Source organism: Entelurus aequoreus, linkage group LG02, assembly GCF_033978785.1.
Source record: "Entelurus aequoreus isolate RoL-2023_Sb linkage group LG02, RoL_Eaeq_v1.1, whole genome shotgun sequence".
NCBI lineage: Eukaryota > Metazoa > Chordata > Actinopteri > Syngnathiformes > Syngnathidae > Entelurus > Entelurus aequoreus.
Genome location: NC_084732.1, coordinates 59,018,202 through 59,034,965, shown reverse-complemented (window position 1 = coordinate 59,034,965; position 16,764 = coordinate 59,018,202). Strand labels below are relative to the sequence as shown.

Genomic DNA, 16,764 nt, shown 5'->3' with positions numbered 1-16,764 from the left:
TATCTATCTCTGGTTAGGAAGGTCATAGAGATTTGGCACTCATCCTGGTGACTCATCATAGCCCCCTCAGTGTACAGTGAAAACCATGTGAAAATTGGACCACCAGAAGTGGAGTTAGGGTGGGGGTGCATTTTCAGGCAGGACGTTCAGGCTGCTGCCTGAAAATGCACCCCCTATCTATCTCTGGCTAGGAAGGTCATACAGACTTGGCACTCACCCTGGTGACTCATCATAGCCCCCTCAGTGCACAGTGAAAACCATGTGAAAATTGGACCACCAGAAGTGGAGTTAGGGTGGGGGTGCATTTTCCACAGCTGCCGTAAAATGCACCCCCTATCTATCTCTGGCTAGGAAGGTCATAGAGACTTGGCACTCACCCTGGTGACTCATCATAGCCCCCTCAGTGTACAGTGAAAACCATGTGAAAATTGGACCACCAGAAGTGGAGTTAGGGTGGGGGTGCATTTTCAGGCAGGACGTTAAGGCTGCTGCCTGAAAATGCACCCCCTATCTATCTCTGGCTAGGAAGGTCATAGAGACTTGGCACTCACCCTGGTGACTCATCATAGCCCCATCAGTGTACAGTGAAAACCATGTGAAAATTGGACCACCAGAAGTGGAGTTAGGGTGGGGGTGCATTTCCCATAGCTGCCTGAAAATGCACCCCCTATCTATCTCTGGCTAGGAAGGTCATAGAGACTTGGCACTCACCCTGGTGACTCATCATAGCCCCATCAGTGTACAGTGAAAACCGTGTGAAAATTGGACCACCAGAAGTGGAGTTAGGGTGGGGTGCATTTTCAGGCAGGACGTTCAGGCTGCTGCCTGAAAATGGACGCTACAATTGATCTGCGGGCTGCAGCCAGGGGCACTTGGAACATGCTAATCGCCTCAAACCATGCCCCCTGTCGGCAAGCATGTATTGTCCTCACCCACTTTTGAAATCCGAATTTTGTTCCTGACTTAGTAAATAATTGACAGAGCGCGTAGGAATACGCAACCTTTTCCGGATATGTATTTACTAAAAATAGAGTAAGCGATCGGCCAATGCCGATCACAAAAACTGGCTGACACTGTATTTATTTTTGGTCCTGACAGAGATTCTATATGTGTATGTTCATAAACCATATGGGAATGCTCCATTAGAATAATATTCATCACCTCTATTGTGGCAAATAAACTACATTCTCGACAAATAACCTATCACTGGAGGACAAGCATATTACACACCGAGTAAGAACAAGCAGGAGCAGACAAGACAACATGCTAATTGCTAAGTAGCCCTCAAGCTAGCTTGAAATAACACATTAAATAAGTGTGTTGTAAACTTTAGGAAGTCTAGATGCAAGTTAAAGCAGAAACTAAGCAGCTATTAACAGGAAATTAACAAGTAGATTATCAAGAGTCTAAAGGGCGGATAATATAACAGTGTTCTGTTGTTGTGTAGCCATATACACAAGGAGAATGATCGATAGTAATTAGATCGATATTTTCATTTTAAAAAATCTAAAAAAAATGTTTTCGTCGTTTTATACATATTTACAAATTCAGGGTTTCTAAATTTGTTCCTGGACACAGGAGGACTTAGGGGACAAAAATATAAGGATTAAAATCAGTGGTGATTGGTAGTTTTTGCTTTTATTTAGTTATTGTGCACCATTGACTTTGTTTTGCTTAAACAATTCTATGTCATATAAGAGGATAGGGAAATGGTTAAAATATTGTGTTGATATTATACTGCCGTTTGTTTTTTTCTGATTATAATTGTGATTAAAATTTTCAGTCAATACATTTGATCGTTAGCTGATCTCACTCATCTTATGAATGATAAGCAGCATAAAACCGTGATCAGAACACCTCTAATGCCAAGTTACGTATGCACATTTCAACCCTGCTGAGACTGAACAACCTTTATAAATGAGGCACCTAGACGAGATCTTTGTGTTTTGCATTCAGATTTGCTCTGTGTGAGTGTGATTTAAAAAAAAAAAAAAGTTTTCCTGCATGCCACCTCTGTCTTTGTATCATGGTGGTCCAGCCCCAACAGATCATCACATATTTACATATTTGAGCCGATGGTGGCTTTTTTTGCAAACGTCCTCGATAAACAAAAAGTACAGTACAGAGACTGAGTGAACAACGCATGTGATATTTTGTTTGGACACTCCATTCCACAGAATTAATAGTTTATGTGCAATGTTTGGCTGTACGATTACTGAGATGGTATATGAAAACCAGTGCAAAATCCAGTCCAATACAACATCATGAAAAGTGGGCAGTATGAAAATACAGATATTGAAATAAAACATAATGACATTTATACAAGTCTGCAGTGTGTGTGCGTCGCAAAACTACCTTTGTTACATCCTGGATGTTTGACTCAGTTAAGATGGGTTACAAAAAAAAGATCTCTGTTCAGTTTAACCGCTTCGTAGTACAGGCCTCGAGTGCAGGTGTGATCATCTGCACTCTCTGTATGTTTTTTTCAGAAATTAATTAATCAGAATGTGCTAGTTATCAATTACATCTGGTGGAATAGCTTATCATGTTAATCACTTTTCTTTTTTACAGTGGTTCGGTCCAAATGTCCATCTTATGTGGGGACAACAGGTATTCTGATCCAGGAGTTCAAACATGTGTTCAAATTTATCACCCAGCAAGACAAAATGAAAGGTAATTGAATTTTTTTTATTTTTTTATTTTTATATTTGGGTTCATTAGTAGCTAATTTGATTTGGTACTCTTCAGATATGCACTTTGTTGCATTGTAAAGTCGAGTCCAGGGACCATTGTATGCTATGTTGGCTTGCCCCTACCCCTGCCAACTGTCTTTTTTCGTGTGTCCAATAAATGTTCAATAAATCCCCCAAACCTCGCGTTACGCCGATGTGGACAGCAAAGGCTGTAATTGATCGACTTGTAGAACTTTATTTCCTATGCAACTCATTCAGAGGGTGTGCTGCCAACTTTCGAATGCCATCTTAATTTTTTATCAACATTTGCAATAAAAGTGAGTGTTAATATTGCAGGCATCCCATATGTCCGCTACTTACCGCTATTTTTTTGGCCCAAGTCTTTTTTATTTTTTGTAGATTTCCTTATAAAACCGCTAACTTGGTCGCTTTCCAGCGCACCGTGGTTAGCTGGCTGCTTAGAGCTAACCATGCTAGCAGTCAAGTACAGCCGAGGGCAGCTTACACTAACTGACTTGTTCACAGGAGTTATTTCGATCTTTCTGTATAGCGACTTGAACATGTAACTTTTAACTTAAAAAGAGTTGTCTGTCTGTAACTCCCTTTGCCTTTCCTTATACTCACCACTAGTCGGCGCCTTGCAGCCACTGATCATGTTATTCTGCTTTGAAGCCAACAATCATGAACCACCCTCAAACACTTGCTCAAAGCTGCCAAGCTTCACTCTTTGAGCGTGACAGTCACGCAATTTAACCCTTTCTAACGCTAATATATTCCCCATTCACTACTCCTACATTTTTTTCATAATAAACTTTGGTTTTTGCAGCTTGCTGTAGTTCGAGTAACTCTGGTTGATTGATCGAAATAACCAAGCCATGGTTGCCTACATTTAACCAACCACAGAAGACACTACGCAATTTAAACTAATCAGAAACAATGTAAGGCGGGTCTTGGCGTCTCTTTCACACACCTCAGCTGTACGTTGCTTCTGATTGGTTTAAATTGCATGGTCTTCCATGGTTGGTTAAATGTAGGCACACCTCAGATACGCACACGCAGATTGTATTACACACACATGAATCTGGATGCGCTCGCTCAAATCGTACACGGCAGAAGTGTCGCAAAAGTCACATGTAAAAAAGACAGCCAATAGAGGGTTCCTGCTTTTTGCAGATCATAGATACGCAATTTGTATTACACGTATGCGCTTCTGAATGCGCAAGTTGTATTACACGTTTACGAATCTGGATGCACTCACTCAAATCTTACACGGCAAAAGTGTTTTTAAAGTCACTTGTAAGTAGACGAGGGTTCTTCCTGATTAGGGACAGACACACAACTTAAAACACACGTACACGGATCTAAATCAATTGGATTTATATAGACACACAAATTAGTACACATGCATGCAAATCAGAGTAGACACGCACAGATTGAGATACACGTTTGCAAATAATTTTGCTACAATAATACTTCCATAGTCCTCAGTTTGTTCCCGTAGTCCGGGAGTAGTCATTGCCGTTAAGTTGAATGTGCTATAGTTTTTTTGTTCAGCTGTACAAAGCGTTTGTACTGTAAGTATTGTACTTATTATACACCAGCTGTTTGATTATAATTTAAAATCGCTCATTCAAATCAGTAGCATGTATATGGGAATTGTATGTACAGTTTAAATTGGCGGGCGACATGCGGCCCGCAAAAGTTTTTAATTTGGCCCGCCGAATATCACCCAAATAGTCTTGATCAAACCATTAAAACTAGGGTAGATCATGTATGCACTCCTGCCACCCCGCAGGGGGCAACAGCAAAGCATATGTGTCACAATGAAGCAGCAGTGGGGTGAGTAGAAGAAGACTACTCATCAACCCTGAAATAAAAATATAAATAAGTTGCAAAAATCTTACTTTTAACAACAACTGGACAACAGAGTAAGAATGTTCTGCCCTGAGCAAGTGCTCAAGTCATTGTTTTCTGGCGGACCTTTTTAAGTGACCCGACACATTGATCCAGACAAGCAGCAACAAAGGTAGAAATCCCAGCGTGTAAGCTTCATCACGAAACTTGGTCAAACATTTGTAAGTAGATATTGTGCATAAATATAGTTAGTTTGGTTTGACTTCGCCATGTCTTTTGTATTCGTGGTCGTGTTTGTATTTGTCTAAGAGCTATGCCAATCAAACATCGTCTAATGCATGTGGCGCTAAATTTGACCAGTGGAGGGCAAAAACGCTACACTTTAAGTTCAATGTTTAGTGGGTGAATGTTGTGTAATTCCTGTTTGTGTAAACATTTGTAGTTTGTGTGAATATATTAATACTAAACCTTCTATTTTATTAAAGTAAAATACACTGTGGACATTATGTAAAATACATAACGTTATACTTTGCTTATGTTTATATTTATATTTTCAGTCTTGAAAATGAAGAAAGAAGTGTAAATAAATAAAACTGAGAAGGAAAATAATGTATAAGAAGGAATATCAATCCTCAACAAAACGATAGAGGTAGTTTCTTCATGCTTTTAACTAGCTGGGTCGCGAGGGCAGAATAATTAATTTATTAACAGTGCAGTATGAAAGCCGATTTGTTTACTTTGCAATTAAATAAACGCAGTCTCAAAGAAATATGACCTGCTGAGGCACTTTCTAACGAAACATCCACATTTCAATGTCCGGCCCCTAAGCCCTTGAGCTCTTGAAAATGTGGCCCTCTTCATTAAGTACTATATGGCATATCCAATGTAAATCTGTATTGAGCTAGCGCCCTTTTGAAAAGTGGAGCCTTACTTTTCAGCCTTACGATCAAGTATGCACGCTTTGATGACATGAAATTTTGAAACATTACCTAAAGGCAAGTGTTTGAGATTATGCCAACTTCCAAATCTGCAACCGGACGTGGCGTGATGTGCAACAAAGGTATCAAAATGGTACTGTTCGATTTTACTTGAATCGGTACAGGTAGTACTGACGGAATTTGGTTGGTACTTTTGATTGAAACTTTTATAAGTAGATTGCACAGTACAGTACATATTCCGTACAATTGACCACTAAAGAGTAACACCCGAATAAGTTTTTCAACTTGTTTAAGTCGGGGTCCACGTAAATCAATTCATTCACCTATTAATGTACTGAATTAAGTTCCTGTCCCTACACAGAAGTGGAGGGACTAATTCTAATGATTGCAATTCACCATTAAAAGGAAGAGAATAAAATGAAGCGGGTAAATAGAACTCTACACTATTAAAATCTAGGCCTGGGCAATATATCGATTTATTCGAGTTTTTGTTTGCAGACAATTAAAAGAAAAAAATCTATATTTTTTTCCTCTGCTTCTGCATACTTTTTGCCCCCAGGATCTTCCGTAGCCCTCTCACGCCCCCTTACTTCCTTAACCTCTAAAGGCCTTAGTGGCCACATGCGTGGACAGCACCTTTTAGCTCTTATTTGCTTAAGGGATGTGCAGACCAGCTGGCTGGGGTTCTCACAGACATCTTCAACATCTCGCTGACCCAGGCTGTGGTACCATCATATTTTAAGGCGGCCACAATCATTCCAGTGCCAAAAAAACCCACAGTCTTCTCCCTCAATGATTACCGCCCCGTTGCACTCACCCCCATCATAATGAAGTGCTTCGAGAGGCTGGTAAAGGAATATATTGTCTCCAGACTTCCCCCCCCCACATTCGACCCATACCAGTTTGCTTATCGCCCTAACCGCTCCATAGAGGACGCCATCTCCTCTGCACTCCACCTGAGCTTAGAACATCTGGAAGGAAAGGACACACACGTGCGGATGTTGTTCCTGGACTTCAGCTCGGCATTCAACACCATCATCCCGCAGCACTTGGTGAGCAAACTAGCCCCACTTGGATTCAGTACCCCCCTTTGCAACTGGCTGCTTGACTTCCTCACAGACAGACCCCAGTCTGTGAGAGTGGGCAACAACACCTCCAGTGCCATCTCCCTGAGCACCGGCTCCCCCCAGGGCTGCGTCCTGAGTCCGCTGCTGTTCACGTTGATGACTCATGACTGCTGCGCCAGGTCCACTACTAACCACATTGTGAAGTATGCGGACGACACGACAGTAGTGGGCCTCATCCGTGACAACAACGACATGGACTACAGGGAGGAGGTGAAACATCTGGTTGACTGGTGCAGAACCAACAACCTGGTCCTGAATGTCAACAAGACCAAGGAGATCATCGTTGACTTCAGGAAGCACCAGTCCAGCCATGCTCCACTCTCCATCAACGGCACAGCGGTGGAGATAGTAAGCAGCACCAAGTTCCTGGGGGTGCAGATAACTGACAATATAACCTGGTCCCTACACACTTGTAAAAAGAGCTCAGCAGCGCATGCACTTTTTGCGTCGGATGAAAAGAGCACAGCTCCCTCCCCCCATTCTCACCACATTCTACAGAGGCACTATAGAGAGCCTGCTGACCAACAGCATCTCTGTCTGGACTGGAGCATGCAATGCCTCAAACTGGAAGTCTCTGCAGAGAGTGGTGAGGATGGCAGAAAAGATCATCAGGACTCCTCTTCCTCCTATCCAGGAGATCGCAAAAAGCCACTGCCTGACCAGGGCTCAGACAATCTGCAAAGACTCCTCCCACCCCCACCAAGGACTGTTTTCACTGCTGGACTCTAGAAAGATGTTCCGCAGCCTCCGAAGCAGAACCTCCAGGTTCTGTAACAGCTTCTTCCCTCAGGCCGTAAGACTCTTGAACGCATCATAATTTAATTATCCCCTCAACTCCCCCCAAAATGGATTAACTCGCTTGAATAAAAAAAAGACACTATAACATACATCCATAAACGTGGACGCATGTGAAAAAGTGCAATATATTTATCTGAACAGTAATTTATTTATTTATTTATTTATATATATATATATTTATTTATTTTATATATATATATATTATTTATATATATTTATTTATTTATATATGCACCTTATTGCTTTTTTAAAATTTTTTTTATCCTGCACTACCATGAGCTTATGTAACGAAATTTCGTTCTTATCTGTGCTGTAAAGTTCAAATTTGAATGACAATAAAAAGGAAGTCTTAGTCTTATTTCCAAAATTGTGTACACTACTGAATTGGGGTCTTATGCCAACATACTGCTATCTGGTGGTGTCAGAAGAGTATAACATACAATGGCATTTGGAAAAAAAAGTGTAAAAATAAAAATTAGCCTGTCACTACACATGAAGTACACGTTTGTGTACTTATGGACTGAGTACATCATATCAAAAGATTATTTTTAGTTTTAATTCTAATTAGGGTCCAATAAGCCCAAATAGCAAAGACAAATAAAAAAAGCATGTAAACAAACAGCTTGGGCTAAGGCCCAAGCTGTTTGTTTACACTTAAGAGGTTAACGGAGATTCAAAACAAGGCTAAAGTGTTGCCAGAACTTTGGTCTTGCGGCAACAGGCATGGAACAAATGACTGCACACTGCAAAGTGTTTAAAAAAGGCAACAGTACAAAAAACAGCAGAGTGCGGGAAATACAACGACCTTATGAGGCGAACAAGATCGCAACTCCCTCTATAAAGCAGCGTATTGTGGTGGAATCATTTACACAAGGTATGTATGATGATCAGAGTTCTGATGTATTGTAGCACGATACTGTTGATGTGGTTTTATGTAAACATGTCAGCGTCAAAAAGCACAGCAAGTTCAGTGCAAGAAATATTCGTATACTAATGAAAGCAACAACCAGAACTAATTACAAACATGAACTTGATATCAAATAGGAAGAGGCAACACTACACACAGCAAACACACGCACACATACACACTACTCCTACCTACGAGGGAACAAATCCATGATTGAAGTGAAAACCTTTTAACTTGCAATCCGAACAATACTCCCTTTGTGGACCAGATGATATGACATCCATGGAAGCACATTCTATCTCTTTACTAACCAGAAGTAACACAATCCGGTAAAAACAATTCAACAGAGCTGCTGGAACTGCCGAGTACCAACAAACTGCTACTGCTAAGCTAACACACACAAGTGTGCTGCTGCGCTTGAACACGTCTCATTCTTCAATCTTTTTTCTCCCTCTTTTATGACGGTCTTTTGGCAGTAATACCGAAGAGGAACAGCGTATTTCAAGTCGAGATCAATGGTTTTATCTCTCACATCTACGGAAGCAAGTTTGAGCATCGAGCGAGCGAACGCTCCGCCAAGAAGTTCAAAGTCAGTGGAAGTATTGACTTGTGATAGCAGACAATCTGGTGCACCTGGAGACTTGTACTGCAATACACATCAAATAAATTGCATTGTGAGACATTTGTGATACACTGTTTACATCTGGGGTGTCAAACTTAGTTTTGTTGCGGGTCACATTCGGGTGGCTTCAGAGCACCAGTCGTCAATGTGAAACAATATAAAAGTATTCACTAATCCTCAAATATGTCATTTTTAGTTTTGAAATCAAAGGAGAACATTCAATACTCAAGTGTAGTCGTTGATTTGAAAATGTCTTGGTGACCAAAAAAATCTCTTTTTGCAAAGATTTTAAAACTGCAGTAAAAACGATTGAAAACAAAAAAAAAATAATTATTTAGCAAGAAAGATAAATAAGTCAGTCCATTTCCTGGAAGAGCAATACATGATCTGATGGTCCAAATGTGGCATGTGCTCTTTAAGTTTGACACCTGTTTAGTCCATTGATTGTAAGGTTTAGCAAGTAGTAATGTTAAAATGATACGTCATTTTAGTTGTTTGGTTCATCTATTATGAATGATTTTGTGTGTGCGTGCATGCCTAGTTACAGTTTGTTCATAGTTATTCGCCAATAATTGCAGAGAGATATAATTTTTCATCATTAATAAGTGTACCCGAGAAAGAGAGATATTTATATATATATATATATATATATATATATATATATATATATATATATATATATATATATATATATATATATATATATATATATATATATATATATATATATATATATATATATATATATATATATATATATATATATATATACAAAAAACAACAATAACAACAAAAATATATATATACAGTTGTGGTCAAAAGTTTACATACACTTGTAAAGGACATAATGTCATGGCTGTCTTGAGTTCTTAATTTCTACAACTCTTATTTTTTTGTGATAGAGTGATTGGAGCACATACTTGTTTGTCATAAAAAAACATTCATGAAGTTTGGTTCTTTTATGAATTTATTATGGGTCTACTGAAAATGTGACCAAATCTGCTGGGTCAAAAGTATACATACAGCAACATACATTATCAATTTTGGTGATGTAGAAATGTTACAATCAAATCAAATTAGCTTCATGGCATGGCCTCTTAACTTCATGTGAGGGATTATTAGTGACGACACCTGTTGACTTCTCTGAGCCCATTTAAATAGGGCTCATGTGATGCAGTCATTAGACTCGGTGACAAACGCGACAATCGGAAAGTCAAAGGAACTCAGCCCAGATCTGAAAAAATTAATCATTGACTTGAACAAGCCAGGAAAGTCACTTGGAGCCATTTCAAAGCAGCTTAAAGTCCTAAGAGCAACTGTACAGACAATTGTTTGTAAGTATAAAGTGCATGGCACAGTTTTGTCACTGCCACGATCAGGAAGAAAACGCAAGCTATCACCTGCTACTGAGAGAAAATTGGCCAGGATGATCAAGAGTCAACCAAGAACCACCAAAAAGCAGGTCTGTAGAGAATTGGAAGCTGCTGTAACACAGGTGTCAGTGTCCACAGTCAAGCGTGTTTTGCATCGCCATGGACTGAGAGGCTACCATGCAAGAAGGAAGCCCTTGCTCCAGAAGCGACACCTTAAGGCTCGTCTAAAGTTTGCTACTGATCACATGGACAAAGATGAGACCTTCTGGAGGAAAGTTCTGTGGTCAGATGAAACAAAAATTGAGCTGTTTGGCCACAATACCCAGGAATATGTTTGGAGGAGAAAAGGTGAGGCCTTTAATCCCAGAAACACCATTCCTACCGTCAAGCGTGGTGGTAGTATTATGCCCCAGGCCTGTTTTGCTGCTAATAGAACTGGTGCTTTACAGAGAGTAAATGGGACAAAATGAGGATTACCTCCAAATTCTTCAGGACAACCTAAAATCATCAGCCCGGAGGTTGGGTCTTGGGCGCAGTTGGGTGTTCCAACAGGACAATGACCCCAAACACACGTCAAACGTGGTAAAGGAATGGCTTAATCAGGCTAGAATTAAGGTTTTAGAATGGCCTTCCCAAAGTCCTGACTTAAACCCCATTGAGAACATGTGGACCATCTGAAGAAACAAGTCCATGTCAGAAAACCAACACATTTGTCTAAGGGAGTGGTCAAAAATTCAACCAGAAGCTTGTGGATGGCTACCAAAAGCGCCTTATTGCAGTGAAACTTGCCAAGGGACATGTAACCAAATATTAACATTGCTGATGTATACTTTTGACCCAGCAGATTTGGTCACATTTTCAGTAGACCCATAATAAATTCATAAAAGAACCAAACTTCATGAATGTTTTTTGTGACAAACAAGTATGTGCTCCAATCACTCTATCACAAAAAAATAAGAGTTGTAGAAATGATTGGAAACTCAAGACAGCCATGACATTATGTTCTTTACAAGTGTATGTAAACTTTTGACCACGACTGTATATATATATTTTTGTTGTTATTGTTGTTTTTTGTTTTGTTTTTTGTATTGCCATGACTGGACAATTGGTTTGCTTTAATGAAATGTTTTTAAATATTGTTTGTTTTTAACAGCTTACGCGATATATACATAAACATGCTTTTATGACAATAAAACAATTACCTTCAGTGCGTTGGTGTTTTGCTAGATTTTGTATTTTGGAGGAATACAGAATTTGTATTCCTTTTTTTTTTGTCCTGTCCAGCCACTCAGGCAAATCATGTAGTTGATGTAGATGCCCAAATTTGGTGTACAGATTTACTTTACAAAAGATAAGTGGGGGACACTTCTCTTGTTGCCTTATATGGATTTCTATTAATGTTTGGCACAGAAGGGGATGAAAAGAGAAACAAAGAAAGACGGGGGCATACATCCGAGAGACAACATCAACCACCACAACAACAAAAACAACAGAACAGCATCAGCAAATACGATATGTACAAATTTGATACGAAAAGTGATAGCAGAGAAGCAGTTAGTGAAGTAAATATTAATAACACAGAAATGACAATGAACACTATAGCACTACAAAAGGAGCAATAAAAATACCAATTGAAATGGCAATATTGAGGAATAATAATAATAATTATTACCTCTATTACCAACAATACAATTGTTTCAAATGCAACAATACATATATGTAATTATAATTTGAATTAAAAAAGAAAGCAGATAAATGGAGGGGAGGAAAGAGAAGCGAACTGTATTAACCTTGTAGATTGTTATACTAACAATAGGTTAAGCTTTGTCAGTGTGCCGTGTTTTACCGAGTTTCCCCTAGTCGGCCGTAGGACCGCCCAGCACGAGGCCACGGGAACCACCCACCCCAGCTGCAGGGACCGCAACGATAGAGATGGAACATCCAGCAACTGCCCTGGCGGATCCTTCCCCCGAAGGAAGAGAAGGCAGAAAAAAAGAGGAGATCACAGACACGATGACAAACAAAGTCACTACCCCAGCAGCTGGCCACTTTGCAGCACTGCAGAATACCCTGCAGCACACTGAGCTGCCACGATAAACGCACGGACTCGACCCACCAGGCCTAAACCAAGACGGGCATCTGGAAGGTGTGGATAGCGGGCCCCAGACACGCAGCCTGTGTATATGTCACCGAGAACCACCCCCATTCTCCCACAGGTCCCCGTCCCCTCTCCATCTCAGGGACAAGTTTGCACCCAGAGGGCGGCATGACACTGGGCATTAAGTACGGTGCGGCAGAGCGTCAGGGCAGGCCGGGCCGACACCCGACAAGCCAAACAAAACGACAACAAACGAGAAAGAAGCCAGCAAGTTCGCCAGCCCCGACAACCACCACGCGCATGCGCTGCCACAAACCACAACATCGGCCACCCCCGGCACCGGACCCAGGAGCCACAGGCGCCCACAGCACAAACAAACCGCAGCAGAAACAACGGCTGCAATACCCCTGACAACCAGCACCACTCGATCAAATCAGAGCGACAGAAAAACCGCGACCGACAACCACACACCAACAGGAGCTGAATTTGTATTCCTGCTGTAGAAGCACTTGCATTCAGAGAGCTACATCGTGTTTAAATACCAGTTTCACACATTAACGCAAAATGTGGATTGTTACGATCATGCTTTGATTGTCAAAGATGTCTGGTAGTGTAATCTGTGATATTTCTACCTTAATAAATGCTTCTGATATTCTATACATTACATGTTATACAGAAGAAAAAAAAGGGCCTCCTCAAATAAATGTTTTGCCCCCTCATATCAACATTTTCAAAGTTGACAAAGTACATTTTAAAATACTCACAAAAATAATATATTACAAGTTATATATTCTGCGGTGGAATCCACTGAAAAGGGGGACATGATACACTATCTTTCATCTCTGTGCCTCGGCTGTCAGGGTCTGTGAGTCTGCGCACACACGGACACATATTTCTCCCCTCAACCCTCAGTAAACTAGTTTCGACGAATGAAAACAAGATGAAAATGTTGACAAACTAAATCCAAAAACTGCACTGTTTTTGGAATCTTGCCTGTCGTTCATAATTGTTATGAAAGGCATGAAGAATGATGTAATTTTTTCAAACTGGATTTTAACTCAGAAATAAACGTTAATAAAAGTCCACTTACAACGGAGCCATATTACGGTACTTGTATTCCGTCAAGCGATACCTTCCTGGAAAGCGAAAACCAGTGGTAGTCAACCAAGCTAAGATGGCTGTTGTACAGCAAGCAGCTAGCACACTGAGTACACAAAGGGCATTGTTTTTTCTTCTTCTACTTTCCAGGTGAGAGGCATGATTTATGATCTCCAATAAAGTTTGACGAGCAAGGAAACGAGTAACCGCTCATCAGTCGATCATGTCAACATTGGCACGCAAGCTTGTTATCGCAGCGCCGCTACAAATAGTTTGTCTGCGTTAACGCTAATAATAACAATATCACTATTACTTGGTTATATTCAAGTCACGAAAAATAAATGGAGTACTTTGGGCGGTTTTTGGATGGTTAAATAGTTGGGTTTTATGGGCGGAATAGAGGACCTCCCTTTGGCTCCACTGTAAGTAGACTTTACGCGATATGTATTAAAAAATGTAAAACGTTACTGCTTCTTGATCTTAGCGTTGCTTTCGATACCGTCGATCATAATATTTTATTAGAGCGTATCAAAACTCGTATTGGTATGTCAGACTTAGCCTTGTCTTGGTTTAACTCCTATAGACTGACCGTACGTCCTCTTTTCCCCGGACATGTCCTCTTTTTCAGGGCTGTCCGGGCGGGGTTTCTTAAATGCCTCAAATGTCCGGTATTTTGAGTTAGGGTTGCGTGTATTTTCAGTGTAGGTCCAGGGTTGAGAAGGGGTTAAAAACAAAACAAATTGTGAAGGTGTGCGTACACAGCAGCATTTGTGAGGGAGGGGCAGAGACAGAGAGCGAGACAGTCGAGAGGCAGACAGAACACAAGAGAGAAGCCGAAACGTAAATACAACTTCACGGATGATTTGCGGGAAAAGTATCTGTGTTTTCGTCCTGGCCGTGACACATGGAAAGCAGAATGTGCTGTGTGACAAGCAGGAACGTATATCTGTGGCAAATAAAGGGGCCAACGATCTACAAGCCCATTTTGTTATACTGTCAAGCAGTGTTGGCGTTAACGCACTTTTTGTGTCTTTTTAACACATTGAAATCATTCTTTTTTTTTTACCATTTGTGGCCCACAGCTAATCTTTTAAAGGCCCACGGCACATTCTAAAAATACTATTGAAATTAAAACATAACAAAAGTGAAATAAAAAAGCTTACAGGTGAAATGTAATTTAGAAAAAGTTGCAAAGTTGACTAATAAAACAAAGCTGTTTTTTTTTCTTTCAAACTGTCTTTGCTCAAAACATAATATTGAATCAAAATCAATGTTATTATGAATTATTGACCTATCCAAGGTTCTGATTACTTCACATCAAATATTCCACTTTGAAAAATATTTTTGGTGGAAGATTTTGCATATTTTGTGTGTTTGCCATTAAAAACATAGTTTTGTTTGACAAAAAAAGGTGGAAAACAAACAAACAAAAAAACAACATAAAAAAAACGAAAACATTTGGAAATGAGGGATGGATCTGAAGTTGATGTAGACTCCAGAGATTTAAGCGTTAAATATAAAATGTATGTATACCCTGGCACACCATTATCATCATTTCATAACCGAAGCAAAACACTTTTTACACTTTTACACTGAAATAAATACACCTACAACTTATTAAACAAAAACATAGAAAAAACTACCAGCAGTGGTAAAGTTTAGATCCATGAAGGAAAGAAGACAGTGGATGAATGTTTATAACTGAATACATTTACATACTGTATGTATACACATTTGTTTTCTTTTGTATTATTTTTTTTTAAAGAAATAATTAACGTTTATGACAACCTTTTTCCAAAACACAATATAGAATGTGAGATATAACAGGATAATGCATACATTTGTCATTTGTTTTCAAAACGCTTACAAAAAAGTGGGACCCCAAAAATTTACTGTGGGACACCATTTTTATGACTTGATGGGGTCCCTAGGACCCCATTTAGCGCCAACACTGCTGTCAACAGAGGAGAAAAAATGCTTAATTTAAATAGATATATTATTTATAAAGCAAGTTTGAGTATCATTGGCAAATTTTCACCTAGTCCCGGCCTTGGCGTGCTGCCCGCCTTGGTACGCATATATGTGTCCTCTTTTTGGGATTTCAGAATATGGTCAGCCCAACTCCTATCTTACTGAAAGGATGCAGTCCCATAACAATGTGACCTCTGAGTGTGTTAAGGTAACGTGCAGAGTTCCACAGGGTTCGGTTCTTGGCCCTGCACTCTTCAGCATCTACAAACCCTGTTTCCATATGAGTTAGGAAATTGTGTTAGATGTCAATATAAACGGAATACAATGATTTGCAAATCATTTTCAACCCATATTCAATTAAATATGCTACAAAGACAACATATTTGATGTTCAAACTTATAAAAAAAATTTTTTTTGCAAATAATCATTAACTTTAGAATTTGATGCCAGCAACACGTGACAAAGAAGTTGAGAAAGGTGGCCATAAATACTGATAAAGTTGAGGAATGCTTGTCAAACACTTATTTGGAACATCCCACAGGTCTGCAGGCTAATTGGGAACAGGTGGGTGCCATGATTGGGTATAAAAACAGCTTCCCAAAAAATGCTCAGTCTTTCACAAGAAAGGATGGGGCGAGGTACACCCCTTTGTCCACAACTGCGTGAGCAAATAGTCAAACGGTTTAAGAACAATGTTTCTCAAAGTGCAATTGCAAGAAATGTAGGGATTTCAACATCTACGGTCCATAATATCATCAAAAGGTTCAGAGAATCTGGAGAAATCACTCCACGTAAGCGGCATGGCCGGAAACCAACATTGAATGACCGTGACCTTCGATCCCTCAGACGGCACTGTATCAAAAACCGACATCAGTCTCTAAAGGATATCACCACATAGGCTCAGGAACACTTCAGAAAACCACTGTCACTAAATACAGTTGGTCGCTACATCTGTAAGTGCAAGTTAAAACTCTACTATGCAAAGCGAAAGCCATTTATCAACAACATCCAGAAACGCCGCCGGCTTCTCTGGGCCCGAGATCATCTAAGATGGACTTATGCAAAGTGGAAAAGTGTTCTGTGGTCTGACGAGTCCACATTTCAAATTGTTTTTGGAAATATTCGACATCGTGTCACCCGGACCAAAGGGGAAGCGAACCATCCAGACTGTTATCGACGCAAAGTTCAAAAGCCAGCATCTGTGATGGTATGGGGGTGCATTAGTGCCCAAGGCATTGGTAGCTTACACATCTCTGAAGGCACCATTAATGCTGAAAGGTACATA

General features: G+C 40.0%; 1 protein-coding gene across 5 annotated transcripts in view; it reads left to right on the top strand.

Moving 5' to 3' along the window:
- Nucleotides 1-16,764, top strand: part of LOC133636270 (ribonuclease P protein subunit p29-like) — a 44,809-nt gene that overhangs the window by 25,921 nt on the left and 2,124 nt on the right. For 2 of the 5 annotated variants that reach the window (XM_062030115.1, XM_062030123.1), the window contains exons 6-7: nt 2,572-2,673; nt 8,794-8,999. In XM_062030115.1, coding sequence (XP_061886099.1) covers nt 2,572-2,673; nt 8,794-8,930 — 239 coding nt within the window. In that variant the 3' untranslated portion in view covers nt 8,931-8,999. Of the gene's footprint in view, nt 1-2,571; nt 2,674-2,748; nt 2,892-8,793; nt 9,000-16,764 lie in introns of those variants that run through there. The other 3 variants (XR_009822208.1, XM_062030139.1, XM_062030128.1) reach the window with 2 other exon arrangements.